General features: G+C 52.1%; 1 protein-coding gene across 3 annotated transcripts; it reads left to right on the top strand.

Annotated features, from left to right (window-relative positions):
- Positions 1–7,576: 7,576 nt before the first annotated feature.
- On the top strand, positions 7,577–18,497 carry SERPINH1 (serpin family H member 1). 3 transcript variants are annotated; one of them, XM_010366791.1, is made up of 6 exons: positions 7,577–7,839; positions 9,251–9,294; positions 11,836–12,491; positions 14,253–14,351; positions 14,463–14,695; positions 17,491–18,497. In XM_010366791.1, exons 3-6 carry the CDS (start codon positions 11,870–11,872, stop codon positions 17,791–17,793), a joined length of 1,257 nt encoding a protein of 418 aa, XP_010365093.1. In that variant the 5' UTR covers positions 7,577–7,839; positions 9,251–9,294; positions 11,836–11,869; the 3' UTR covers positions 17,794–18,497. The 3 variants fall into 3 exon arrangements, with proteins under 3 accessions (XP_010365093.1, XP_010365092.1, XP_030774661.1); XM_010366790.2 differs by lacking the exon at positions 9,251–9,294 and having other exon boundaries at positions 7,613–7,839; XM_030918801.1 differs by lacking the exons at positions 7,577–7,839; positions 9,251–9,294 and adding an exon at positions 9,384–9,405 and having other exon boundaries at positions 17,491–18,455.
- The last annotated feature ends 9,299 nt before the right edge of the window (positions 18,498–27,796 follow it).

The raw sequence follows: 27,796 nt of genomic DNA, 5'->3' as shown, positions 1-27,796 counted from the left end.
TGCCTGGTCTTCCCTCAGCTCTCAGCTAGGAGGAGGGAACTGCTGCTCCATCGCCTGGGGCATGGCCCTCCCTCTGTGCCTCTGCCCCCTCCAGTGGCTCTGCCAGCTCAGCCTTGGTTTCCCTTCTGGGAGGTGGCAGGATCACCCCTTGGCCTGGCGTGGGCCCATTTCTCCACAGCCTCTCTTCTCCTCAGGCTCTCTGTGCTTGCTCTGATCCGCATCTTTCACCTGTGGCATCTTTCAGTTACTCCCCTATAACCATGATTCGCAAATTGTCACCTCCGGACGGGCCTTCTCTCCCAAGTACCAGACTCACAGACACTATAGCCTCCTGATGTCTCCAGTCTATGGAGCCCACCAGCTTCCCCCAGAACTCACTGCCTTCCCCCAGAGTCTTCATTGCAGGAAAGGGACCATTTCCACTTGTTCTCCAGGCCAGGCACCAGAGAGTCCTCCTTCCCCCTTCTCCCAGGCCCTCCATGCCCAACCCACCACCACTGGGCCCTCTCCAGCCCGAGTCCCCTGCCTGGTCCGGGCACCAGCATCTCTCTCCAGGTTACCGAGCCATTCTCTCCTCTGGCCTTCTTCTCTTACTCTCCATGCAGCAGCAGAGAAGCAAAAACGCAGGATGACCTGTCACCAACCTCCACAGCTTTACTCACACGTACCCCCTCCCATGGTGGCCTCTGTGGGATCTCATGCCTACCCTCCCCTGGCTGCGTCCCATGAAATCTTGCCATGATTTGGCTTTTTTTTTTTTTTTTTTTTTTTTTTTTTTTGAGACGGAGTCTCGCTCTGTCGCCCAGGCTGGAGTGCTGTGGCCGGATCTCAGCTCACTGCAAGCTCCGCCTCCCGGGTTCACGCCATTCTCCTGTCTCAGCCTCCCGGGTAGCTGGGACTACAGGCGCCGCCACGTCGCCCGGCTAGTTTTTTGTAGTTTTTAGTAGAGACGGGGTTTCACCGTGTTAGCCAGGATGGTCTCGATCTCCTGACCTCGTGATCCGCCCGTCTCGGCCTCCCAAAGTGCTGGGATTACAGGCTTGAGCCACCGCGCCCGGCCGATTTGGCTCTTTAGCCTGAGGCCTAAAGCCAGCAGGTCTGGGCTGGTGGGAAATGCCAGACCTGGCCAGAGGAGCCCCAGCCCCAGCCTCCCACCTTCCCCAGGGTTGCAGTGCAGTAGCTCTGAGCCCCAGGCTCAGCACCACCACTTCCCCAGCCACCCTCGGACAAGCCCCCTTCAGGCTGGAGCTCGATACCCTTCTGTGTGCTTCTGTGTGTGGTTGATTTTTTTTTTTTTTTTTTTGGCTAACTATGAAAGTAATATATGCTATTGAAAACAGTTCAGAGAAGCAGATAAAAGAAAATAAAGATGATATATATTTCTATCTCCAAGGATAAACACTATTAAATGACGTAAGAGTATTTCTTTGTAGCCTTTCTCTATGAATATTTTATATACCTATATATTTTGTATTAATTACATATAATACACATTCATTCAATAAAAAACCAATGCCGGGCGCAGTGGCTCACACCTGTCATCCTAGCACTTTGGGAGGCCAAGGCAGGAGGATCGCTTCAGCCTTTGGAGTTCAAGACCAGCCTGGGCAACATGGTGAGACCTTGTCTCTCAAAATGAAAACATTAGCCAGGCTTGGTGGCATACACCTGTGGTCCCAGCTACTTGGGAGACTGAGGTGGGAGGATTGCTTGAGCCCATGACATCTTGGCTGCAGTGAGCTGTGTTTGCACCACTGCACTCCAGCCTGGGCAACAGAGTGAGATTCTGTTTCTACATAAATAACCCCAAATCTTTTAATAGCAGAAACGTTTAAAAAATTAAGTGAAAATCACCCCAAAACCAGCATTAACTTTTTGGTGAAATGTGAACATTCTTCCAGATATCTGCAGCTCTCCCATGGAATTTTCATAAACAGGTTGTTTCATAAACGGCTTTATTTTTTTATCCAACAATCCACCAAGCGATCTTTCTGTGCCTGGGGATTACAACAAGCTTTCCCCTTTTTGACATCTGCAAATACTTCATCCCTTATTGACCTTCTCTCTAATTTTTTGTTATTACGCACAAGGTTCTGAAGAACATTCTTCTACATACATCTATGCTCATATTTTTAAACGTCATTTCCTTTAGTGAAATTTCTAAAAATTGATTTTTTTCCCAAAAGAACATGAATAATTTTAAATCGTGAAAATGTGTGAATAGGTAACGTATGCTCTGCATGCTGCTCTTCCAGTCTAACACCAAATTCAGTATCAGGACATAAAGAACTTCCTGGCGTTTTTTTTTTTTCCAGCTTCATGGTATTCCCACCCCCTATGGTTGGACAATTAGGTTGCTTCCAATTTTTGCTATTATAAACAAAGTTGCAGAGAATTATTCAATAACATATTTTTATTTAAAAGTGCCAACTACCTTCTAGAAAGCATGTGCCCATTTCTACTCCTGCCAGGAGTGTGTACACATCCTTTTTCCTGTTTAAAATTGAATCCTTCAAACTCTTCCAGACCCTGCTCATACCCCATGTTACAGATGAGGAAATTGAGGTGCAGAGAGGTGCAGTGACTTTCCAAGGTCACCGATGAACAGTGGCAGGGACAGATCCCAACACAGACTTCCTGACTCCCAGGCTGGGCTTCTCCTGCTTGCCAGACTACTATCCGCTGCCTGTTCCTCCTCAGAGAAGTCCCCACTCCAGTCACAGCCCTTTGTTAGCGTCGTGTGTATGTGCAAGGTGAGGTGTGAGAGGAACTGATGGGATAGCGCTCAGAGGACAGGGCAGGAATGATCAGAGGACAGGGCAGGAATGGTCAGAGGACAGGGAAGGAATGGTCAGAGCTCACGTCTACAGGTTGTGTAAGATTTGACCAGTTGGTGAAGATGTGAGCAGAGGGGTGCAGTGGAGATCCTAACATCACTTAGTGTTCGTAACATCCTCTCCTATTCATTATTTTATCTGTGTGTCTCATCATTTTGTAGAGTATCAGTCCTATTTTACAAAGAGGGAACTTAAATCATGGGCGCATAGCCAAGGAGTGGCAGACCTGGGGCAGGGTCTCCTAACCCCCAAGTGAGAGCATTTTGCACTCCATAGCACAGCAGGGCTGCACTGGGCTGAAGCAGATTATAGCTGGTTTGGCAGGGTGTGGGGGGTGGTCAGAGCTCAGGAGTCCCTTTTCTGAGTGTCAGGGATGCTAAGACAAGGGAGGACAGCCCTGTAGCCCACCTGGCCATTGCTATTATTACAGGCTCAGCAGCACCTAAGGGACACGAGAACAAGAAGGGAAGGGAAAGGCAGGACTGTAGTTAACACACATCCTCCATCCCACCAGCCCTTCAGGCCTGGTCTTGCAGGCACTGGAGCTGGTTGCATGGGTTGCCAGAGGAAGCCTGAGAGAGGGAGGCTGGGAGAGGGGGCAGGGAACCTGAGCCTGTGCATATGTCAATACCCAGCAAACACCTGTGTAGGGGGGCGGGGTGCATTTGGGCTACTGGAGTTACACAGACATGTGTGTACATGGATTGTGTGAAGAGACTGCTTAAGTGCCATGTGTGTGCACCATGTGTGTGGGTGCAAACACGCCTGCATATATATAGCGTGTCAGTGGGATTGTGTCTGCTGGGTGTTGTGCCAGGCATGTGGGTGAAGGCGCTGGAGTTCCTATGTGGCTTTGCTCAGCACCAGGATTGCAGAGGGGTGGGGGCGGGCCTGCCCTGGGAGGAGGAGGAGGGGAGGAATCATGTGCCCACCCGTCCCACATGGACCGGCTGCCCACCCTTCAACGTGGCAGCACGCAGGACAGCCCTTTTTGGATAGAAGGCCCCACGCTCCAAGAGAGAGAATCCGAGATTACAGAAATCGTGTTTTCCTGACTCATGCCTTGGGCTGAAAGCACATTCTTGGCTCCTGGACAGCATCTCAAAGAAGAGCTGCCTACAGCAGCCCTGGCTCCCTGAGGGAGGGGGCCGACCCTGGACTGGCAGCTGGAGCTTTCTGGGCTCCAGTTTTATACCAATGTAAAAAGAAGGGGATTAAACTTCCTTCTGATTAATGTTCTATAATTAAAAGTGAGACACAGTTGATGGTGCCCAGCACAGAGCCTGGCAGTGGCAAAATGGCCCATAAATGTCACTTCCTTCTCGTCCACTCCCTGCCTTCCCATGGATATGGCATAAACAGACCTGATTCAAAACCCAGCTCTGACTCTGGCTTGTTGTGTGCCCTTGACGCTATTGCTTAGTCTTCCTGATCCTCAGTTTTTTCATGCTGAAAATGGGAACATTCTTCCTTACCTGAAAGGAATAAATATGATAATAAATGTGAATACGTTGCACACTTAAAGGACATGCTAGTTTTTCTCCTAGGATTCTATGGGGTGAAGACTGAGTGAATCTAGCCACTGGGGCCAAAGAAAGCTGTTTCTGCAGCACCTGGCAGAACTGGGCTTACATACCCACTGGGTCATTAGAGGGTACTGTGGGAGAAAGAGGGCTAGGAGTCCAGGGCTTAGGCTCCAGCCCAGCTCCACCTCTGATTTGCTGTGTGACTTTGGGTAAATTCCTGCCCTCTCTGGGCCTCCGTTTTCCTCTCTGTATAGTGTGGATGCCACTGGATTTGATGGTTTTCTACTTCCTGCTCTCCACACCTCCTGGGACCTAGGGACCCAGAGGATTTCCAGCCGGCTTCCACATGCCAGGCACCAGGACCACTTCCTGCAGGTAAGCGAGGCACTGGAGGAGTCCAGAGACCACATGCTTGAGAGTTTCTCTGCTTATCAGACTCTTCTCCCCCACCCGCTAAAAGAGTGCTTTTTCCAGAAAGCTCTGCCCGGAATGTGGGGGAAGGGCCACAGTCAGTCTGGGCTGGGCTCAGAGCTAAGAATATTGTGGCAAAGGCTCTTGACTTTTTTTGTTTTTTTTTTGCTGATCTTGGAAATTTAAAGGAGCCGTTGCTTTTCCTTCTTCAGGGAGGCTGTGCTAGGGGCACAGCAGACTTGGCAGCCACTTCTCATCCCCTGGCCGGCCGTGCTTACCCAGTGCCTCTTCCATACTGTCCCTTTGCTGGAGCTGGGGACTCAGAGTGACAAGGAAAAGACCCTGCCCTTCCAAAGTCTCCAGTGACGGTTCACTGGCAATACAGGGTGATAACAGAGAGAATACAGCAGCGGGATAGGCCACAGAGGAGGCTTCTGTGAGGTTAGTGAGGGTCGGGTGGGGGTCAGGCCTTCAGATCCAGCCCACCTTAGGCCTCAGCTTTGCTGTCTATAAAGGCAGATCCTCTCTCCTGTGACCTCTCACGATACTGGGTCTATTTAACAGCATGAGCCTTGGTTTATCCCTCAAAATGGGACAGTCACAGCACTCTCAGCCTCCCCCTCAGGTGTTGGTGAAGCTTAAAAGAGCTAAGAGATGTAAGAGTGTAGAGGAAGGAAGTCTCGTCGGGATTTTGACATCTGAACCTGCTGAAAACCCAGGCGACCCTCTCTGTTCTGCCAGCATTGATGGGCACTCTTTGTTTCTGCCCTGCCCTCAGCTTGCTGACCAAGTCACAAGGAAGCCTGAGGGCCAATGTGAGGGTGGCAGTAGAGAGTGGGGTCTGGCCCTGGGACCCGGGAGTTCTCCTTGGATAAACAAGAATTTATCTTTTTTTTTTTTGAGATGGAGTCTCCGTCTGTCACCCATGCTGGAGTGCAATGGCAACATCTCAGCTCACTGCAACCTCCACCTCTCAGGTTCAAGCGATTCTCCCGCCTCAGCCTCCTGAGTAGCTGGGATTACAGGCACATGACACCACAGCTGGCTAATTTTCATATTTTTTATTAGAGATGGGGTTTCACTATTTTGGCCAGGCTAATCTTGAACTCCTGACCTCAGGTGATCCACCCGCCTCAGCCTCCCAAAGTGCTGGGATTACAGGCGGAAGGTTTTGTTAATAATCAGACCTGTCCTAAAAAAGAATGTGGGGCTGCCTCTGAAGGAGGTGAGCTCTCTCTTCGTAGAGGTGCCTGGGTGCTTGCCTTTTTGGGATACTGAAGAGAGGGCTTCTGCTTGGGGCTGCAGACAGGAACCCCTGACCTCTGAGATGCCTTGCAGCTCAGAGTCTTTAATACATTTATTCCAGAATCCTTCGACTCTGAGATTTTGACATGTTAAGATTCCTTAGCTGGATTCAAAGACTCCTTGGGGGCTTTGAGTGAAAGTAATCTCTGATTCCTTGACTCTGAACCACAGAGTCTGAAGCTTTTGGGATCTGAGATTTCCCACAGTCCGTGTACTCAAAAGACTCTGAGCAGCAGAAGCCTACCCAGACCGAGAGGTTTGTCACCACCACCAGGCTTCCCCACAACCATAACGGAGGGCAGGGACCCAGGTGATTGACTCATTTGCTGGGTGCTGGTATTTTTTTGTTCCTCAGGATCCAGGCAGGCACCTAGAAGAAAGAAGACGCTCAACACGGTTTGTTGATTGAATGAATGAATGAATGAATGAATGAATGAATGAATGAAGAGTCCCTACCCTGTCCCTTTCTCTCCATACTGTGTCCATCCAATAGGTATCATTAAACTACTAAAGAAGACTTTTTGGAGGGTAGGGAGGAGCCTCGTTGGCCAAGTCTTTCCTTTGGCTGCCATCATCTAGGCTGCAAGCTTCTGACCAGAAATTGAGCCACTGTAGCCCAGATTATTTAGGGTTTCCTAAACAATCTGCCTCACTGAATTCCCTACTAACATGCGCATACCCCTCAGATGGACATTGCACAGGGCAAGGACTTTGTTCAGCTCTCAGCTGTGTCCTCAGCACCTAGAACAGTAATGAATACCCTAGCTTAACTCGGAGGTCAAGGAGCTATCAGTTTTCGAGGGTGGGGTAGGAATTGACAGTGAGACCTGAGGCCTGTGGGAGGGGACTCAAACAGGGAGAGGATGCAATAGGGAGAGGGCCTGGGGTGACAAGGATTGAGAAAGGGAGAGAGAGGGGAAAAAAAGCAAGGGATGCCTTAGCACCACATTTCACAGCCAAGGGAACAGAGGCCCAGAAAGGGAAAGTAACCTGCTTAGGGTCACACAGCACCTTGCTCAGTGGAGAGCCAGGTTTTCCTTCCTCTGCACTCCTCCAAGCCCAGCCAGACCCCCTGAAGTTCCCCAGGCATCTCTGCTTCTATTACTCCAAGACTTGAACTTTCCGGGTGCCAGGCAGGTACTGGGTCCGGTTGGCTCCCTCTCCCTCTGGCCATCGCTGAGGTTGAGGTTTTTTGAATGAACAAGCATGGAGAAGGGCACTGCCTTCAGAAGCCTGACCGTCTCCCCTGAGAGGGAGAGGGGTGCATAGGGTTCAATTATGTTTCAGCTTGAAAATGGGGGAGAGCGGGCAGAATGGGAGATGGCTCTGCTTGGAGCAGAGCCCCTGAGGGGAAAAGGGTGCCTGAAGGAATGTGCAATTAGGAGTGGGCTAGCTTGTGCAGAGAGCCTGGGGGTGGGAGGAGTCTGGCACTCTGAAGGACACGCTGGTCCCCGTGGGGACTCCCGGCGCCCCGCAGCCCAGGCCGCCGAGGGGGGCAGTAGGACCCAGGAACCGGGAGGCGCCGGCAGAGGGAGGGGCCGGGGGCTGGGGAGATTTGAGGGAGGTCTTTGGCTTTTTTTGGCGGAGCTGGGGCGCCGTCCGGAAGCGTTTCCAACTTTCCAGAAGTTTCTCGGGACGGGCAGGAGGGGGTGGGGACTGCCATATATAGATCCCAGGAGCCGGGGAGCGGGCGAAGAGCAGAATCGTGTCGTGGCTCGAGGGCGAGAGTCAGGTCCCGGCGCCAGCCCAGCCCGACCCAGGTGAGGCGCGGGAGACGCCTGCGTGCGGCCCGGGGGAGCGCCGAGCAATCTGGGGGTGCGCGAGTGAGTGAGAAGGGCGAGAGGACCCAGCGAAGTGTTGGGGGCCAAGCCAGAGCCTGCAAACTGGAGACCCCGGCACTTTGTGGGCCGCTGGAGGGTTTGGAATCGAGAGCCCAGGGCTAGCCAGTGATGGAGCCAGCTGAGGGCTAGGGCGGAGATAGGAGCCGGGGTGGGAGTCCGTGCACTCGGAGGACTGGGAAAAAGTGCAGGGACCCCTAGAAGGTGGTGGTGGCAGAGATGAGACTAGGTGCTGTGTAAAGGGGCCTTGAGGCGGAGAGCAGAGCCTCTGTGGAAAGAAACAGAGGAGGAAGGAGATGGGGTCCGGTGCCTCTTCCCGCAGGGGTAGGGAGGACAGGCCGGCCTCGCAGTTCCAGGTCACTTCCGTTCTATGGTTGAGACTCAGGGGCAGCAGTGATTGGTGGCCCAGCCTCCTCACAGGCTTGCTGAGGGAATCTGAGCCTCCTGAAGGTAGTAGGGTGGTGGGAAAGGAGGTGAAATAGTCTTGACTTCTGGGGTCCATGTGCTCTGATAGAAGTGGGCGACAGTGGCTCAATTTCTCATCAGCAGCTTGCAGCCTGGATGATGGCAGTCAAGGGAAACACTTGGCCAGCGAGGCTCCCTACCCTCCGAAAAAGGGAGTAGGGTCAGCAGGGTCTGCTCTGCTTTGGGGATGAAGGGGCTGACTAGAAGGATTTGAGTCTCTCCTTCTGTCCACTGCCACCGGGTTCTTGGAGTAACTGCAGGGTTTAAACTGCAGAGTCTAACTTCCAGAGGCTGGGGTTCCCTGGCCCCCAGCTTAGAAACATTCCTGAGGTGGCTGGAGAGCAGGAGGGACAATGGATGCACTTCCACACTGGCCCAGAGTCTCAGCCCCTCCTCTTCCTTTTTTTCCGGCCGATCCCTCTGGGCTGTAGGGCCCAGATGGAGGCCTGGGGAAAATGAGGCGGGCTTTGGTTCTCCGGAATTCTGGCCGGGGCCACACCCTACTGTCTTCAGATGGTTCATGTACCCATCCCCCCTTCCCATCCTCTCCTTTGTCTCCTCTGTCACCGGGACTTCCTGCAGAGAGTTTTTGTACTGGCTGTGTAACAGGACACCGCATGCAGCCCTCCGGAGGCGATCTGTGCTTCTGTGAGGAAGAACCCCTGTGCTAGGAAGGCAGACCCCTGTTTATCCCGAGGGACCTGGGGTGGCCCCCTGCCCTGGCCTCGTTTCTCCCATTGTACAGTGAGGTGGTCGACCTCCAAGGGCCCTGTAGATTGGGAACTGGTTGTGCCCTCTGCGCCAGGGGCCTCCTCACCATCTGTCCTCTGCCCTCTCCCGTCCTCTTTACTCTTCTGTTTTCTTTCAGAATGAAAAAGGCAGGCATTGACCTCCCTCTGAGGCAGTTTCCAGGTACTTTAGACCTCTCAAGTGTTTGGGACCCTCTAGTGGCCCCCATCATCTCCTCCCTTTCCCTTCCAGACCCTGCTCAGTCCGACTAGCTGTGGGCACAGTCCTGGCTAGGTGATCTTGTATTTTCTTTGTGGGACTGTAACTCAGCTAACCTTGGCCTGAGGGCCGGCATTTCTCTGTGGCGAGATGGGCTGGGCTGTGGGAGGCTGGCCTGCTTGCAGTAACTTGCCTTTCCCCATTTCTGCTGCTGGGTTTAATGGGGCTGCCCTTCTCCCCAGTAGCGCATCTCCCTTCAGAGATCCATGTGCAGATGGGAAGGCAGTTAAGGCCAAGAAGGCTCCTGGAGTCCCCTGGCAAATACGTGGCACCCCCAGGGACCTGAATCAGACCTGCTTCCCAGGCTGGAAGCCCCCCTCTGCCGGCCGGTGGAGACAGTTCAGCTTCCTGCCTGCCACGTCACCACCAGGAGCAGGGGCTAAGCTGCTGTGGGCCTAGCGAGCTGCCTGAGGAATCCCAAACCAGTTATTTGGAGCTTGCTTGAGAAGCCCCTCCCAGTCCTTTGAGGTTCTGGCTGGTGGGGGTGGGGGCTGTCAAGATGGTACCTGCCACGTTGCATGGCTGGGAGCGGGCTCTTCAGCTGCCTCCTCTGGGAAGGGAGGCTGGTGGACTCTGTTGCGGTCTGAGCTCCAGCATCACTGGTCTGGATCAGAGGTGGCGTTTGAGTAGGGTGGCCATATGCCTATTATCCTGGTGTAATAATTAGTAGCGCCCATTTTACTTTTATAAGTGTCCTTGTTTGTGCAATAAATTATATGGTTGCTCTGCCTTTGAGGCTCCAGTTCTGGCAGGGAAGGAGCCAGGGCTGGGAGGAAGGTGTCTTGGGGTTTATTCTAGGCCCCAAGATCCCCCCTTCATTTTAGGGTGAGACTCAGATCTCCCCGCTCCTGCCAGACATTTGTAGATCTCTGGGCCTTCCCTCTTCTCCCCACCTCCCTCTCCTTGGACCCTTTGCTTCTTTTATACTGCACCTTCAAGGCTTCAAGGAGGGTGGCAGTCCCGGGGGATGGGGAACCTGTCCAGGTTTTTGAGATGGCAGCAGTAGAGTCTTCCCAGAAATACAGTGGTCCCCAGGCAGCCAGAGTCCTGAGGGTCTTCCACCAGGATCTCAAATTTCGGTCTTTTTCAAGGATGACCACAAGCTGGGATCTACCAGAGCAGTGGTGTTGCAGCCTCCATCAGGGTTCCTTCTATCCTTCCCTTTGCCCTGTCATCTCTCCTGTGCTGTTGCATGACGTAGAGGAGGATAATGGCCTGAAGGGAGAGAGGGAGTGTGGAAGTATCCCAGGAACAGAGACTGTCCCAACTGGAGGCCCCAGAGAGGGGACTGGGGCTTGTCCTGGGGGCCACTGCTACTGCTGGGGCTTGGGGAGGAGGCCTGAGGGCAACCCTGAAGCCTTGGAGCAAATGGCCTGTGTGGCAGAGGCTGTCAGATGGGAGGGCAGAATGGAATCTGACATGGCTCCAGCTTCCTTGGAGGCTGAGTGCACCTCTGGCCAGCTGCTGGTGATGGGGGAGGGGGTCACTGCTCTATCGAGCTTTGTGTGACTCACCCTTTTCCCTAGTATCGTGTCCTTGTGCTATGTCAGGAAGCCTCCTTCCCACCCCCACCGAATCTTCAAAGGAGTCGGTCCCCCAGGAGCTTTTGTCCTGGGGATTTCCCATCCGCACCAGGAGCACTGTGGGCAGATGGACATTCCAAGTTCCTGCCCAGACAGAAGCCTTGGGCATGGAGACCTGGACCCTTCAGCCTGGAAAAGGGAGACTGAGGCTGAGTGGACACAGGACACACACACACTCTCAGGGTCACCCTTGGGGCAGCAGATTGAAGCATCTGGGCTCCCCATTTAATGAGTGACCCAACCGGTGACTCATTAACGTCCCAGAGCAGAATGAAAGGCATGGGGGCGGGGCAGCCCTCCAGCTCTGTCCCTCATCCCTTGCCCAGGCATCTGGGCTTCCTGCAGATTCTCAGCTCAGCTGCTGCTTTTTCTCACTGGAAAAGGGCCCCCAGGGTTATGTGAGATCAGGGCTGACCACTCTATAAAACTGATGAGGACCCCAGGTGTGGCCAAGTGACCCTGTTTTACCTTCATTCAGGAAGAACTGAGGCCTACTGTGTACTAGGCACGGGGGATATAGTGGCAACCAGATTGGCTAGGTTTTCTGTCCTTCTGGAGGCCACAGCCTACTTAGCAGAAATAGATATGTAATAAACACACAAATAAGTGGAAGTGTTGGCTGGCCAATGCAGGAAATCAATAAGGTGGTCTGGTGGTGACTTGCTGGGAATGCTGCTTTGAGTAGGGAGGTCACAGAGGCCTCTGAGAGGCTGGCAACCCTGCGTCAGGTCTGGGATTCCTGGACTGTGGGCTCTTTTACCCCCATCTCCAGGGGACTTGTGGTAGCCAGAGGGCTGGGGGTGGTTGTTGGGGAAGGAAGGCCTTGGGCTTCAAGACCACCCTGTCTGTGCAACCCTCACAGGCCCACCGTGGTGCACGAAAACCACCTCCTAGCCATGCACTCCCTCCTGCTCCTCAGCGCCTTCTGCCTTCTTGCGGTGGCCCTGACCGCGGAGGTGAAGAAACCTGCAGCTGCAGCAGCTCCTGGAACGGCGGAGAAGTTGAGCCCCAAGGCGGCCACGCTTGCTGAGCGCAGCGCCGGCCTGGCCTTCAGCCTGTACCAGGCCATGGCCAAGGACCAGGCAGTGGAGAACATCCTGGTGTCGCCCGTGGTGGTGGCCTCGTCGCTGGGGCTCGTGTCGCTGGGTGGCAAGGCGACCACAGCGTCGCAGGCCAAGGCAGTGCTGAGCGCTGAGCAGCTGCGCGACGAGGAGGTGCACACCGGCCTGGGCGAGCTGCTGCGCTCACTCAGCAACTCCACGGCGCGCAACGTGACTTGGAAGCTGGGCAGCCGCCTATACGGACCCAGTTCCGTGAGCTTCGCTGATGACTTCGTGCGCAGCAGCAAGCAGCACTACAACTGCGAGCACTCCAAGATCAACTTCCGCGACAAGCGCAGCGCGCTGCAGTCCATCAACGAGTGGGCCGCGCAGACCACAGACGGCAAGCTGCCCGAGGTCACCAAGGACGTGGAGCGCACGGACGGTGCCCTGCTAGTCAACGCCATGTTCTTCAAGCGTGAGTCGGGGGCGCGCTCAGGGGTCCTCTTCCTCCTCCTGCCAGGACCCCCTAACAAGAGTTAGGACGACATTCCATGCGCTCCATTCTTCACTGCCTCTCATTTATGCTGTGACAACCCAGGGAGGCAGGACTGTCACTCAGCGTTTTGTACAGACTGGAAGCTAGATTCAGAGACAGGTAGCAACGTGTAAAGGAATGGTTCAGGGAGCCGAGGCCCCAGAGGGACTCCATGGAATGTATTCTGACCGAACTTCGTCAGAGTGCTCCTCCTTTATATCTTGGAATGAATAAAATTTAATAATCCATTCTGCCTCAGTAGTGAGCTAGAGAAAGAACCCGAATCCTTTTTTTAAAATTATTTTTATTTTGAGATAGTCTCACTCTGTCACCCAGGCTGGAGTGCAATGGCACGATCTCAGCTCACTGCAGCCTTGGCCTCCCAGGTTCAAGCAATTCTCCTGCTTCAGCCTCCCGAGTAACTGGGATTACAGGCGCCTACCACCACACCCAGCTAATTTTTGTATTTTTAGTAGAGACAGGGTTTCGCCATGTTGGCCACGCTGGTCTCAAACTTCTGGCCTCAAGTGATCTGCCCACCTCGGCCTCCCAAAGTGCTGGGATTACAGGTGCGAGCCACCACAGCCGACCAAGACCCCGAATCCTTAAAGCAACCTTGGGGACAGGCAGTGTTACCTTCATTTCACAGTGAGGATACAGGCTCAGCGAGGAGGAAGCAAAGCCAGGACTCAGGCCCAGATGCCTCTGTCTTCAGTTGAAGATTAGATGTAGGATTAATAAATATTTTTGAGTACCTACATAGACAATACTATTCTCACAGTTTGCTGTGAGAATGAAGTAACCCTTGTTTTACAAATGAGGCCAAGCTAGGAGAGGTGAGGTCTCCCCGAGTCGGTGACTGAGCTTGGATTGGAACATAGGTCTGGCTGTGAGCAAGGGCAGGGTTCAGGCCACTCTCAGACATTTTTTGTTGTGATTTTCTGGTCATGGAGACAGAACTTGCAGAGAAAAATGAAGGGTGGGCCGAGCACAGTAGCTCATACCTGTAATCCTAGCACTTTGGGAGGTCAAGGTGGGTGGATCACATGAGCCCAGGAATTCGAGACCAGCCTGGGTAAGATGGCGAGACCCCATCTCTACAAAAAATTAGCCAGGCATGGTGGCACATGTTGGTAGTCCCAGCTACTCTGGAGGCTGAGGTGTGAGGATTGCTGGAGCCCGGGAATTCAAGACTGCAGTGCGTCGTGATTGCACCACAGCACTCCAGCTGGGGGACGGATTAGGACGGACCTTATCTCAAAAAGAAAAATAAACAAAAAAAATGAAGGGTGGTCATGGGGGCACTCCCTGCCCAGGGCACAGCTGTTCCTCAGGTACCAGGTAGGGTAGAAAGCCCACCTCAGAGCATGTTTCCAAAATATCTGACAAGTGCCAGAGCTGGGGGTGGCCATAGAGGTGGCTGAACTGAGGGTGGAATAAATTCTGTTTCATGTGGGAGCAGCCAGGCACTGACTGTAGGGAACCGCATCCTCAGATGGCATGTCCTGGGGCCAAGACCCCTTCCCAAAGCTGGGAACATGGACTCTGTGGGCTGGGTGCTCTGCAGCTGGGCTCTGAAGAATGGAGCAAAGACCTGTGGCAGGGACAAATCAAGGGTCTGCAGTTGGGGGTGGCTGTGGGCTGTGATTGTGTCTGGGGGTGGCCATGTGTCTCTGACCCTGTGTTTTGCCCCAACTACAGCACACTGGGATGAGAAATTCCACCACAAGATGGTAGACAACCGTGGCTTCATGGTGACTCGGTCCTATACCGTGGGTGTCATGATGATGCACCGGACAGGTAGGTGCTGTGAGGACCAGGGTGTTAAGGTGGGTGGAGATCTAAGGGTAGTTAGGGTCTGACCCACCCCTGCACACAGGGTGCCCAGTGTCCTCTCCGCTCCTCTCCCAGGCCTCTACAACTACTATGACGACGAGAAGGAAAAGCTGCAAATCGTGGAGATGCCCCTGGCCCACAAGCTCTCCAGCCTCATCATCCTCATGCCCCATCACGTGGAGCCTCTTGAGCGCCTTGAAAAGCTGCTGACCAAAGAGCAGCTGAAGATCTGGATGGGGAAGATGCAGAAGAAGGCTGTCGCCATCTCCTTGCCCAAGGGTGTGGTGGAGGTGACCCATGACCTGCAGGTGAGGGGTGGCCCAGCCCAGGGGCCTGCAGGGCTTGGAGTCAGGGGGAGGTGTTGGGGTCCCACTCACCAATTCAGCAGGTCTGTCCCAAGACCCCCTGCATGTCCAGGCAGTGCTGGGCTCTGTGATAGGGGAAGCTGGGACAGGAGGTGTGGGCCCTGCCCTTGGGAAGATGATGATAATACCAGCAGCTAAATATAACAGAACACTTCCTGTATGCTAGACGTTCTTCTCAGCACTTTATACGTTTTTGTTTTCGTTTTGAGATGGAGTCTCACTCTGTTGCCCAGGCTGGAGTGCAATGGTGCCATCTTGGCTCACTGCAACCTCCACCTCCCGGGTTCAGGCAGTTCTCCTGCCTCAACCTCCTGAGTAGCTGGGATTACAGGCATGAGCCACCACCCCCAGCTAATTTTTGTATTTTTAATAGAGACGGGATTTCACCATGTTGGCCAGGCTGGTCTTGAACTCCTGACCTCAAGTGATTCGCCTGCCTCCGTCTCCCAAAGTGCTGGAATTACAGGTGTGAACCACCATACCCAGTCTTTGTATGTATTAAACTCTTTTAATCCTCAAAACAACTTTATTAGGTACGACTATAAATTTCATCTTAGAGATGAGGAAACTGAGACTCAGAAAAGTTAAGTAACCTGTGCAAAGTCACACAGCTAGTAATTCAGACATCTTGCACCAGAGCTAACCTTCGGTCACAGCACTGCCTCTAAGGTCATCTTGCACCAGAGCTAACTTTCGGTCACAGCACTGCCTCTGAGGTCTGAAGTGCCCCCAGTTATAGATTGTTTAAGCTGGAGGATTATCTACCATGCAATAATCAGACTGGTAGCTATGGGTCATCTAGGGTGGCCAGAAACTTAACACACATGCTCAAGATTCTCCCTTGCAGCCACCCTGGGCGGTGGGCAGAGGCTCAGAGAGAAGCAATGACTCCCTAAGTTTCCCCAGGCTCGTAAGTGGTGGAGTTGCAATTAGACCTCAAGGTAAAAACATAATAGCGGCCTTTTTGTCATCAAGAGAGAGATTTTTGACTGACCCAAAAAAGGAAACTTTTGTGTCATTTTTTCCTTGGATGCCAAAAATGGTTCTCACCTGCAGAGTTGATCCAGACTTGCTGCCCAGACAGCTTGGAGAGAGAAAGCTGGAGATGAAGTGGGGCTTAGGCTCCAAACCAGGGACAAGTAGAGCTTGTACTGGTTTGTGCTATAGACCCTGGGAGTTCCTGGAGAGGGGTCACTGTCTCTCCCCTGGTCCTGGGCTTGATCCTTCCCTAGCCCCTTCTCCAGTGACTGTTGTCACACGCCCTTCTCCCCTTGTTCCTCTGGTGTCCTCCTGGAACCCTCAGTGGAGACCCCACCCCCCAGTTCATGGGGTAGAGTTGGGAAATTTGAGGTGGATGACGTGTGCGAGGTCGTCAGGGTGGGAAGAGCTGGGCCTACCTCGAATGCCTGTCTCAGGACCCCCTGAGTCTCAGGACCTCACGCCTGATTCCTGTGTGGCCTTGCCAGGGAGGTGGAGGTTATCCTGCAGAATCCTGGGCCCTGCCATTTACTCAGCCCACAGCCCTTTACTGTCCTCTCTTCTGCATTGAGAGCCAGGGAGAGCCCTGGATGTGGGCCCTGCCCTCAGGGAGCTCCAAGCCAGGTGAGAGAGACAGGCAGCACCAGACTGATAACAGGAAGGTCCAGGGAGGCACCACTCGTCTTGTGGGCTCGGGAAGCCTTCCTGAAAGAAGTGGTTTCTAAAGGTCCCTAATGGGAGACAGGATGGCCATCCAGGGTATAAGCTGTCCAGTGAGGCTGTCTGGAGAGTGGGGTGGGGCGTGCCAAGGGATGTGGCTGGAGGCTGCCACGGAGGCACAGGTCATATGTTAAAGAGCTTATGGTTGGCTTCCAAGAGCTGGGCAGGGTGGTGGAAAGATGTGTGTGTGTGTTTGTGTATGTGTTTTAACTTTTTACTATGGAACATTGGAAAAATAAATTTAAAAGTAGATGAGTGTCATGAACCCTCAAGTGTCTATCACCCAGCTTCAAGCATTATCAGCTCACGGCCAATAGTGAGCCATCGCTACCCACCAGTTCCCCCTGCATCCGATTATTCCGAAGCAAATTCCAGGCATCCTATCACTCTGCACAGCTGCCTCAGCCTCCCGAGTAGCTGGGATTACAGGCACGAGCCATCACCCCCAGCTAATTTTTGTATTTTTCATAGAGACGGGATTTCACCATGTTGGCCAGGCTGGTCTTGAACTCCTGACCTCAAGTGATTCGCCTGCCTCCATCTCCCAAAGTGGGACAGGTTTTAAGCCCCAGAGTGATGTGGACATAGTTGTCCTTAGATCCGTCTTTCTCAAACTTGAGTATGCTAAGAAAGCACTTGGGGAGTTTGTGAAAAGGAATCCATGCCCAATCCCAGAGATTCTGATTCAGGGGTCTGGGCTGGAGTCAGGACATGAGCATTTCAGATAAGCTCCTGGGTGGTGCCCATGCTGCCTGTCCCTGAACTGCGGCTGGGCAGTGCTGGGATATTTTCTCACTTGTTTTCTGAGTCTCAGCTTCCTCATCTGTGAAGTGGGGATTAGAAGCCCTTGTAGGGTTTCAGTGAGAATTGAGAAAGCTGTGGTTTGAAGTGCCCAGTGCCACGCCTGGCATACAGAAGGTGGCCAGGGAGCAGTTCTCTCCTCTCTGAGGAGCAGTCAGGGTAGTATGGGGTGGAGGGTTTGAGGGTGGAGGAGCCTGGCATGCCATGGCTTCACCTGGCACACCTCCTTGTTCCCACAGAAACACCTGGCTGGGCTGGGCCTGACTGAGGCCATTGACAAGAACAAGGCCGACTTGTCACGCATGTCAGGCAAGAAGGACCTGTACCTGGCCAGTGTATTCCATGCCACCGCCTTTGAGTTGGACACAGACGGCAACCCCTTTGACCAGGACATCTATGGGCGCGAGGAGCTGCGCAGTCCCAAGCTGTTCTACGCCGACCACCCCTTCATCTTCCTGGTGCGGGACACCCAGAGTGGCTCCCTGCTGTTCATTGGGCGCCTGGTCCGGCCTAAGGGTGACAAGATGCGAGACGAGTTATAGGGCCTCAGGGTGCACACAGGATGGCAGGAGGCAGCCAAAGGCTCCTGAGACACATGGGTGCTATTGGGGTTTGGGGGGAGGTGAGGTACCAGCCTTGGATACTCCATGGGGTGGGGGTGGAAAAACAGACCAGGGTTCCCGTGTGCCTGAGCGGACCTTCCCAGCTAGAATTCACTTCACTTGGACATGGGCCCCAGATACCATGATGCTGAGCTTGGAAACTCCACATCCTGTGGGACCTGGGCCACAGTCATCCTGCCTGCCCCCAAAGTCCCAGATCAAGCCTGCCTCAATCAGTGTTCATATTTATAGCCAGGTACCTTTTCACCTGTGAGACCAAATTGAGCTAGCGGGGTCAGCCAGCCCTCTTCTCCTGACGCCAAAACACCTCAGCCGCCTCCCTAGCTCTATCCCAACCTCTCCCAACTATAAAACTAGGTGCTGCAGCCCCTGGGACCAGGCACCCCCAGAATGACCTGGCCGCAGTGAGGCGGATCGAGAAAGAGCTCTCAGGAGGGGCTTCTGGGCAGACTCTGGTCAAGAAGCATCGTGTCTGGCGTTGTGGGGATGAACTTTTTGTTTTTGTTTCTTCCTTTTTTAGTTCTTCAAAGATGCGGAGGGAAGGGGGAACATGAGCCTTTGTTGCTATCAATCCAAGAACTTATTTGTACAATTTTTTTTTCAATAAAACTTTTCCAATGAAATTCTGTTGGAGCGTGGAAGAAGATTGGATCAGGAGATTCTTACACCATTCTTCCCAAGGGACAAGGTCTCCTGTTAAGGCAGACTTGCTACTGATGGCTTATATTAGGCCCTGGAATGCTGGCAGATCACTGTGCAGACCGTGCCAAGTGGCAGGTGCACTCCATGCTGACCCGGGAAATGGTTCTGGCTCTGGCAGCCCTGGAGAAGTTGCAGCTGCAGGGCCTGAATGAGAGCACTGGACCTGGAGCCAGTCTTCAACCTCTTCGCCTTTCTTTCTTTACCCTTTTTTAAGAAGTGGGTTTTACTATGTTGCCCAGGCTGGACTCAAACTCCTGGGCTCCAGTGAACCTCCTTAACCTCCCGAGTAGTGGACTACAGGGAGGACTATGGGCATGAGCCACTATGCCTAGCTCCCCTAGCCTTTCATTGCAAACTGACCTCATGCTGCATCCAGGGCCACAGGTACAAACTCAGGCACACATTTAGTAAGTTGCCTGGCTTTAGGCTGGGCTTTGGAAGGAGCTTGTGGGGATCATTGCCCTTAGGTGGCCCCAAGTGTTGGGTTTGTAGCAGGCGAGGAGGAGGTACCCAACACAGTCCCTTTTGACACAGTCCTCCAGTTGGATGCCTCATGGTCCTTAGGGCTCCTGACACCATAACTCCGGGAGAGAGAGGGATGCACAGGCTGGAGCCAGTGGCCAGGTAGGCAGAGGAGCAGAGGATATTGGGCTGGAGCCCCATCTCTGATGCCTGCTGGCCATTTAACCTTGGATAGGTCATTTTTCTCTCTGGGCACCTCCAGCTTTCCTCTGCCAAAGATTGTGACCTGGGGATTGTTGATTCAGGAAGGGACCCCTTTCCTGGCTGAGCAATCCAGCAGTAGCCACCAAGAGGTACATGGGTCTGCAGAAGGGCTAGCTGATTCACTCCCGTCATTGCCACAACAGAGTTTCAGCAAGACTGCTCAGAGTCCCAGGGCCGTCCTGTGCTTCAGCTCAATCATTCAAATCTCTATCTTCAAGGGGCTTTGTCTAGAGGTGGAGACTTGGACAGTGACCAGGGTGCTCAGGGCTCACTGTGTTCCAGGCACCTGGATCTGTTCTGTGTGCCACGCTTGTCCCCCTGCCTCAGGGCCTTTGCACTAGCTGTCCTTGCTGCCTGGCAGGCGGTTTTTGTAGATGTTTACAGGGTTGCTTTTTGTCATCCAGGATTCAGTGTAAACGTCTGCTCAGAGAGGCCTTCACTGACCACCCTACATAACCAGTCCCTCTCCCACCTCAGTTTCTCTACCATGATTTCTCACTTTACTGACTCCTTAGCACTGTGAAATTACCCACTTAAGACTTCCCTGCATGCCTCCCCTCCTAGAATGGAAGCTCCAGGAAGAGAGGGTCCATGGTTGTTTGTCTATTGCTGTAAGTTCTGCACCTAGTTTAGCATCATGCACATATCGAGGAAGACTTCCAGGAGGAGGTGACGTGGGCTGCTTTAAAGGGTGAGTAGGCATTTCTGGATCAGAATAATGCTTTGAGTGAAACCAGCTGGTACTGCTTTGTGTTTTGCTCCTCCTATGTGCCAAATACTTGATATGTACAATTTTATCCAGGCTTCCTAACAGCTTGGCTAGTAAGGGATTATTCCCATTTTACAGGTGAGATAACAGGCTGAGCGGTTAAGTGAGCTGCCTGAGGCCCCACAGTCAGTGGGGGCCGGACTGGGACTCGATCCTAGTCGGTAGGGTAGTTGCTTTGCCACATAGGAAGGGCAGGAGAGGCCCCAACACAGTGCCTGGAACCTAGCACTGAGTACAGATTCTAGTAAAGAAGGTGCGTTAACTTGCATACAATCTGTATCCATCTCACTTAATCCCTGCAGTAGCCCTGTTAGGTGGGAAGTCATCCTAACTTTACAAGGTGCAGCTCAGAGAAGGCAGAGACTGGACTGGAACCCAGGCCTCCTGGCCCTGAAGTTCAGCCCGTGACAGCTCCCCCACCAAGTGGGAATGGGCAGTAAAATAAGCCAGGCATGGGTGTGGGGCCACCCAGAGGACCCAAAGGGGGTCTTGAGGCCACGCTCCTCCATCCTGACTCAGGTGGGGAGGGTGGTAAGAGGTCTGTGCTGTTGCATCTCAAACACCAGTCTGTGATGACTGGAGTTGCTGGTGTGGGAGTGGCAGTGCAGGTGGCAGAGGTGGGTGAGTTAGGGGTGGGGTGGGTTCTAGAGGTTGGTCCAGCCAGTGTTGCTGTCCCCAGTGGCCCATCACTGCCCTGTGTGGAGCTTTCCTGCCGCCTGGAGGCCATTGGAGGGATCACCCTGTTATTCTCACCCTGGTGCTTGTTAAAGTCTTGGGAGATAATGAGCCTGTTGGATTGTGTGGGTCCCAGATGTGGATGCAAGTGGGGGAGATGCGGATTAGCCTTCTCCTGAGTGCCTACTGTGTGCCCTGCACTGCCATGTATGATTTTATTTAATTTTCAGACTTCCCTCTGGAGTAGCTATTACTGCCCCACATTATAAACAAGAAAACTGGGGTTCAGAGAGGTGAAGTGACCAGCTCAAGGCCACTCAGCAGGTCAATGACATGTGTGAGCTCCGTGCTCCACAGCTTGCAGGGGGCAGTCACCCATCTTTTCCCCAGTCCCTGCAGCACGGGGCTTGTTGTCCTCCTGACACTCCAGCTGTGGCCTCCGGGAGAGCATGCCCTTGTCTGCCTGTGTCCTGCTGCATCACCGCACCTAGCAGAATGCCCAGCACACAGGAGGTGCCTAATAAATGCCCATTCTAAGGAAGCTGTCCAGTGGGAGCTATGGTGTTTAGCAGCAGAGGCGTTGGAGCCTGACAGGTCTGATGGGCATCCCAGCTCTGCCACTCCCTAGCTGTGTGACCTTGGGTCAGTTACTTACCTTCTCTGAGCTTCAGTTTCCTCAGTAGTAAGGTGGAAATGATAACAGTACTTACCTCATAAGGTTGTGGTGAAAGTTAAATGAGGTAATCCATGGTACTTGGCAAATACATAGCCAATAAATACTATTAATAGTTACTAATAAGAGAAAGTAGTGATTCAAAATCATACAGCAGGCCGGGCGCGGTGGCTCACACCTGTAATCTCAACAATTTGAGAGGCCGAGGTGGGTGGATCACGAGGTCAGGAGTTCAAGACCAGCCTGGCCAATATGGTGAAACCCCGTCTCTACTAAAAATACAAAAATTAGCTGGGCATGGTGGTGCTTGCCTGTAGTCCTGGCTACTCGGGAGGCTGAGGCAGGAGTATCACTGAACCTGGGAGGTGGAGGTTGCAGTGAGCCAAGATCGTGCCACTGCACTCCAGCCTGGAAGACAGAGTGAAAGCCTGGGCGACAGAGTGAGATTCTGTCAAAAAAAAAAAAAAAAAAAATCATACAGCAGAGCTGGGATTAGAGCCTACCTCTCTGCAACTGTAAAAAGTCTGATCCTTTCCATTATGCCACAGTGCCTTGGGTTCAGGCTGGGCTAAAGTGTCGGGGAGACTCCTGGAAGAAGGGGCTAGAGCTGGATGACAAGAAGGAAAGAGGCATTCCAGATGTGCGGAACAGCTGGAACGGGGGTGCAGCAGTTGGAATAGGCAGGGCGACCCTGGAACACAGGGAGGAGGGCGGTGAGGAGGGTGGAAGTGGGAGACGGAGGATCAAACTGCTATGTGATGGGAGCCCCCTGGATAAGGCACACAGCAGGTTAGTGAGTGTTCTTAGAGGCAGGACAGATGGCTTTTGCCACTCAACCCCTCCAAGTTTCCCAATCCTTTGTCCTGCCACTCCCGCTACGTCTACTGCCCCACTCAGTTATCACCATCTCCCCTTCCTGTTTGCCCATGCTGTCTCCTCTACCTGGTGCCAGACCTCTCCCATCTCTGCCTGTTGAGCGCCCCTCATCCTTAGAGGCCTATTTCAAAGGGTAGCATGACCCCCAGGGAATCTTCTAGGCCCCTAGACAGAAGCATGAAACACGCACAGCAGTATCCCTTCAGGTGCCCTGGAGACACACCATCCTTCATGCATCTTGCTGCCATTTTTCTTCCGTTTTCTCAGTGTGACTTTTCTCAGTCTGTTCAGCTCCACCACGTGGTCTCCAGTGCCCCATCCCTCTGGGCGCACCCAGTTCACGCTGACCCACCTGGCTGCTCCAGCAAGAATGAGGAAGTGGCTTTGTATTTAAAAGACGCACGCTGAGAAGTGGACAGCCCTTTTCCTTTGTTTTTTTCCTGTCATTTCTCCATTTACCCACTTTTGGTGTAAGCAGAGGTCCCAAGCTCAGCAGGGGAAACTCCAGGCAGAGGAGAGTGCACTGAGCCACATTTTCCGACTTCTTCTTTTTCACTCTGTTGCCAGGCAGAGTGCAGTGGCATAATCTCAGCTCACTGCGACCTCCGCCTCCCAGGTTCAAGAGATTCTTCTGCCTCAGCCTCCCAAGTAGCTGGGAATACAGGCACGCACCACCACACCCAGCTAATTTTGGTATATTTAGTAGATACAGGGTTTCACCACATTGGCAGGATGGTCTCAATCTCTTGACCTCGTGATCTACCTGCCTCGGCCTCTGAAAGTGCTGGGATTACAGGTGTGAGCCACTGTGCCCGGCCTTCTGATTTCTTAAGACATGAATTTGAGGCTGCTGTTGCCAAATCACATTGTCAATTTATCGACTGAATCCATGGTACTGCTGTGTCTCAGGTGAAACTTAGGGCCCAGACCTGGATGAGAATGAGATAGTGGTCATGTGGGAAGATACAGACAATTTAGAGGCCCCCCCCCCCCCGCCCACGCCCCAACAACCCCTACTTCACAGCGCCTCCTAGTGGCAGAAGCGGTCCCTGCTCCTCTGCCTGCGGAGGCTCCTGCCGCCTTGCCTGAAGATGTTGCAATGACCTTGCCTTGAAGTTACCCTGCAGTGTTTTAGTTATTTATTGCTGAGTAACAGGCCACTTCACAGGTAGTGACTTAATTGGGTTTGCTCAGATGACTGCAATCACTGGATGCTGGGCTCAGCTGGGATAGTTGGGATGGCTAATGCTGGGCCTCTCTGTCCACAGGGTCCTTCTTCCCGGTTTCTTCATGGCAGGGTGACCTCAGGATTCCGGGAAAATGGAGGCAGGAGCTAAGCATCTGAGGCCTGGGCTTCTTGCATCATGTCACTTATCACATATTCTCCTGGTTAAAGCTAGTCATGAGGCCAGCCCAAATTCAAGGCGTGAAAACTAGACTCCACTTCTAGAGCAAAATATGGTGGGCATATGTCACCTGAGGGGAGGCTAGTTCTCTTCATGCCACACTCACGTTGTCTGCAGCCCCATCATGGGTTAGATCCTTGCCTGCCTAATTCCTGAGTCAAGTCTGGGAGGAGGCAGCACACACATAAAAAGAATTGCAAGATTTTGCTAACTTATATCAGCAAAAGTCTGGATAGCATATATGAGAATGTTATCTGTGGGTGCTAATCCAGGGAGGGAGGAACATGATTTTCACTGGGCTGAATTTATTAATATAGGTACATTTAGCTGAGATTCTAGATTCAATGTGCCAGTGTGAGCAGCTAGGAGTGGTTTTGTTTGCTTAGCTGGTTGACTGACTCCTGGATTCAATCAAGGCCTGTGCTTACTGAAATCGAGATGCCAGAAGTTCCTTGTTTTAATATAGAAGATGCAATTCAAAGACCAAGGGAGGGAGGAATGTTGAGGTGACTGTTGCCCTGTGACCCACTCCCTCTCCTTGGCTAAGCTCCACATGCCTAATTTCCTCCTGTACAGCCTGGAAGACTCCCTTCACCAAGGTACCCAGAAACACATGAGTGAGGGGAGCATCTTTGAAACATGATGCAGCACTTGCTCTCTGTGGCGTGGGCATACTGGTGGGAGATGCTGCCACGAAAATGGACTCCATGATTTCAGTGGAAATAATGGGACCCCAGGAGAGCAGAGGGCGAACAGCGCTCGGCCGCCCAGAACATCAGACCTCAGGTGGCAATCAGCATGTTCTGACCACAGATGTCTTCAGCAAAGGCTGATTAATCAAGGGCCAAATAGCACCCAGGAGACCAAACAGATGGGCAGCTCTTAAGGTCCTCCTTAATCTCTCTCTCTCTCTCTCTTTTTTTTTTTAGATGGGAGTGCAGTGGTGCGATCTTGGCTCACTGCAACCTCCACCTCCTGGGTTCCAGCGATTCTCCTGCCTCAGCCTCCCAAGTAGCTGGGATTACAGGCATGCGCCACTACGCCTAGTGAATTTTTGTATTATTAGTAGAGACGGGGTTTCACCATGTTGGCCAGGCTGGTCTTAAACTCCTGACCTCAGATGATCCACCCACCTCGGACTCCCAAAGTGCTGGGATTACAGGCATGAGCCACTGCATCTGGCCCTCCTTAATCTCTATAACAGAAACAACAAAGCAAAACAACCAACAAACAGACAAACACAAACCCTCCAGAGCTGGCAAGTGGAAGCTTGACTTGACCCACTAAAAACAGAATCTCAACCTCTCACCCCAAGTCCCTAGAATGAAAGAGAGGCTGGTACCCTTCAGAAAAGCCCCTTCAATAGCACCAGAGATACATACTGTAAATCATTCCTTCAGCCTTCTGCAAAAGGTCGTGGGCCATTTGCCAGAGAATTGTGCTCTGTGAAAGGAAAATTTTTCAGGGATTAGTGGATGTTAAGTCTATTTAATGTTAATTCCTGAGGACACAGAAAGCTGCTGTGTAGAGAGAGGCTCAGGTGGGTCAGGTAATAATTGGAGTTTTGACCCAAGTGCAGTGGGACCCTGAACTCATTCTGCAATTATGATGATTATTTTTTACTTTCATAATATATAATTGGAATTACAGGTAGAATTCACACATGAGCCTCCAGACCTGTGGAATAAGCATCATTATGGCAAAATGATGAAGTGGAAACCCCTCAATCTTCCCCTTCTTACCAAAATAATACACCAATAATAAACTCTGGGGAGTCACCGGAACTTGTGCCACCATCAAAGACTTGAAAGATGCAACGGTGGTTTCTGTCACATTTCATTTAACTCATCTATTTGGTCTGTGCAGAAGGCACGGGTCTCGGAGAATGATGACAGGGCATTACCGTAAGCTTACTCGGGTGGTGAGTTCAGTTGCAGATGCTATTATTCTAGGTGTGGTCTTTTTATGGGAACTATAATTTTATTCTGCCATGATGTAAAACTATCTGATGAATTATGTTTTCTTGTCGTCTGTAGACAGTCCCCTTAGCGGTTTTCTTTCTCTTGGCAGGGATAGCAGTACACCTTTCTCATCTTGTCTTGAAGTACACCTTTCTCATTTTGTCTTGAAACTCCTCAAGTCTCTGATTTTCTATCTATGTGGATTTTGATCATCCTCCCATATCACAGGCCATTATATTTGTCCACTACATTGATTATACTATGTTGCTAGGATTGGGAGAAGGAGAAGCAGTGGGTACTTCAGATGCATCAATAAGACACAAGTGTGCCTGAGAATGGAAGTAAATCTCGTGAGAACATAGGGGCCTGCCACCCACGTGAAGCTCCTGGGTGTTCAGTGATCTGGGTCATGGCAGGAAAGACCCTGCAAAGTGAAAGACAACTTGCTGGGCTTTCTGCCTCTTACTGCTAATAAGCACACTTCTTGGGCTTCTGTGTATTTTAGACGCAACATATATTGGTGTGTTTCTCTGATCCTTATAAGGTTACTGAGTAACCTATGAGACTGCAGGGTTGGAGTGGGGCCCAGAGAAAAGGAAAGTTTCCAGGTGGTCCAGAATGAAAGGCAAGCAACTCTGCCACATGGGCCTTGATAGCCCAGCCAATCCCAAGGTGGCTCAAGTGTCTGCAGCAGATGGGATGGTATTTGAACCCATGGCAGAGACTCTGACAGAAGAATCACAATGGAGTATCTACCATTTAGGAGTGAAGCCTGGTGCTAGTTAGCAAGCAGTTTTCCTCCTTTTGGGGAAGGACTGCTCACTGCTGGCTGGGCTTAGCTGACAGTGGTCCCAATGCGGGAGGCACCAAGGGGTTGTGAAAGTAATTAATGACTGTTACACATACTGTGTTCTTTTCTCAGGGATACTTGGGTTATATGTGCTCAGTGGTTACTAAATGAGATGTCAGTAAATTATGTATCAGGTATGAAAACACACTTGACTTCTCTCCTTTCTTATCCCCCTTCACTGAAATCGGGCTTCTGTTTCTTCTACTCCAGAGAGTCTGCAATTGCCAAGGTCAGTGATCTCTTTATTGCTACTTTAAAAAAACTAATTTTGGCTGGACACAGTGGCTCATGCCTGTAATCCTAGCACTTTGGGAGGCCGAGGCAGGCAGATCACGAGGTCAAGAGATCGAGACCATCCTGGCCAACATGGTGAAACCCCGTCTCTACTAAAAATACAAAAACTTAGCTGGGCACGGTGGTGGGCACCTGTAGTCCCAGCTACTTGGGAGGCTGAGACAGGAGAATCCCTTGAACCTGGAAGGTGGAGATTGCAGTGAGCCGAGATCACGCCACTGCACTCCAGCCTGGCAACAGAGTGAGACTCCAGTCTCAAAAAACAAAACAAAAAAACAACAACTAATTTCATGCCTATGAAAAAAATTCCAACATACATGACAATTAAATAATAGTACCCATAGCTGGGCACGGTGGCTTATGCCTGTAATCCCAGCACTTTGGGAGGCTGAGGCGGGTGGATCATGAGGTCAGGAGTTCGAGACCAGCCTGACCAACATGGTGAAACTCCGTCTCTACTAAAAATACAAAAGTTAGCTGGGCATGGTAGTGTGTGCCTGTAGTCCCAGCTACTCGGGAGGCTGAGACAGGAGAATCACTTGAACCCAGGAAGTGGAGGTTGCAGGGAGCAGAGATCTCACTACTACACTCCAGCCTGGCCAACAGAGTAAGACTCCATCTCAAAATAAATAAATAACAGCACCCATCACAAAACTTCAATATGTAACGACATTTTGCCCATTTCGTCCAACAGATTCTAAATCTGTATTGTCCGGAAGCCGTTGTGGTCTCTGAACCTGTTGACTCTTCATCCTTGATGTCTTTCCCAAGATGACATTCCTTTGTAGTTTTCCTCTGACTCCTCTGCTTCTTTAGGGCAGCCTCCACCTGGGGGCTCCTTCCCCTGCCTGTCCCCTGGATGTGGGTGTTTCCCAGCACTCTGTCCTGACCCCATCCGTCTCTCACTTTCCACACTCTTGCTAGGAAAACTCACCCTCTCTCATAGCCTTTTTACCTTCTGTGGGTTGGTGAGGCTCACATTTCAATGAG

Source organism: Rhinopithecus roxellana, chromosome 15, assembly GCF_007565055.1.
Source record: "Rhinopithecus roxellana isolate Shanxi Qingling chromosome 15, ASM756505v1, whole genome shotgun sequence".
Classification (NCBI taxonomy): domain Eukaryota; kingdom Metazoa; phylum Chordata; class Mammalia; order Primates; family Cercopithecidae; genus Rhinopithecus; species Rhinopithecus roxellana.
The sequence above is the reverse complement of the archived record's forward strand: the minus strand, read 5'-3'. Positions and strand labels throughout refer to the sequence as shown.

Excerpts from the sequence above, each read along its gene's own strand:
- SERPINH1 (XM_010366791.1), top strand. The coding sequence starts at position 11,870 with ATGCACTCCCTCCTGCTCCTCAGCGCCTTCTGCCTTCTTGCGGTGGCC. Across the intron at positions 12,492-14,252 it reads CAACGCCATGTTCTTCAAGC|CACACTGGGATGAGAAATTC; the intron begins GTGAGTCGGGGG and ends CCCCAACTACAG. Across the intron at positions 14,696-17,490 it reads AGGTGACCCATGACCTGCAG|AAACACCTGGCTGGGCTGGG; the intron begins GTGAGGGGTGGC and ends TTGTTCCCACAG.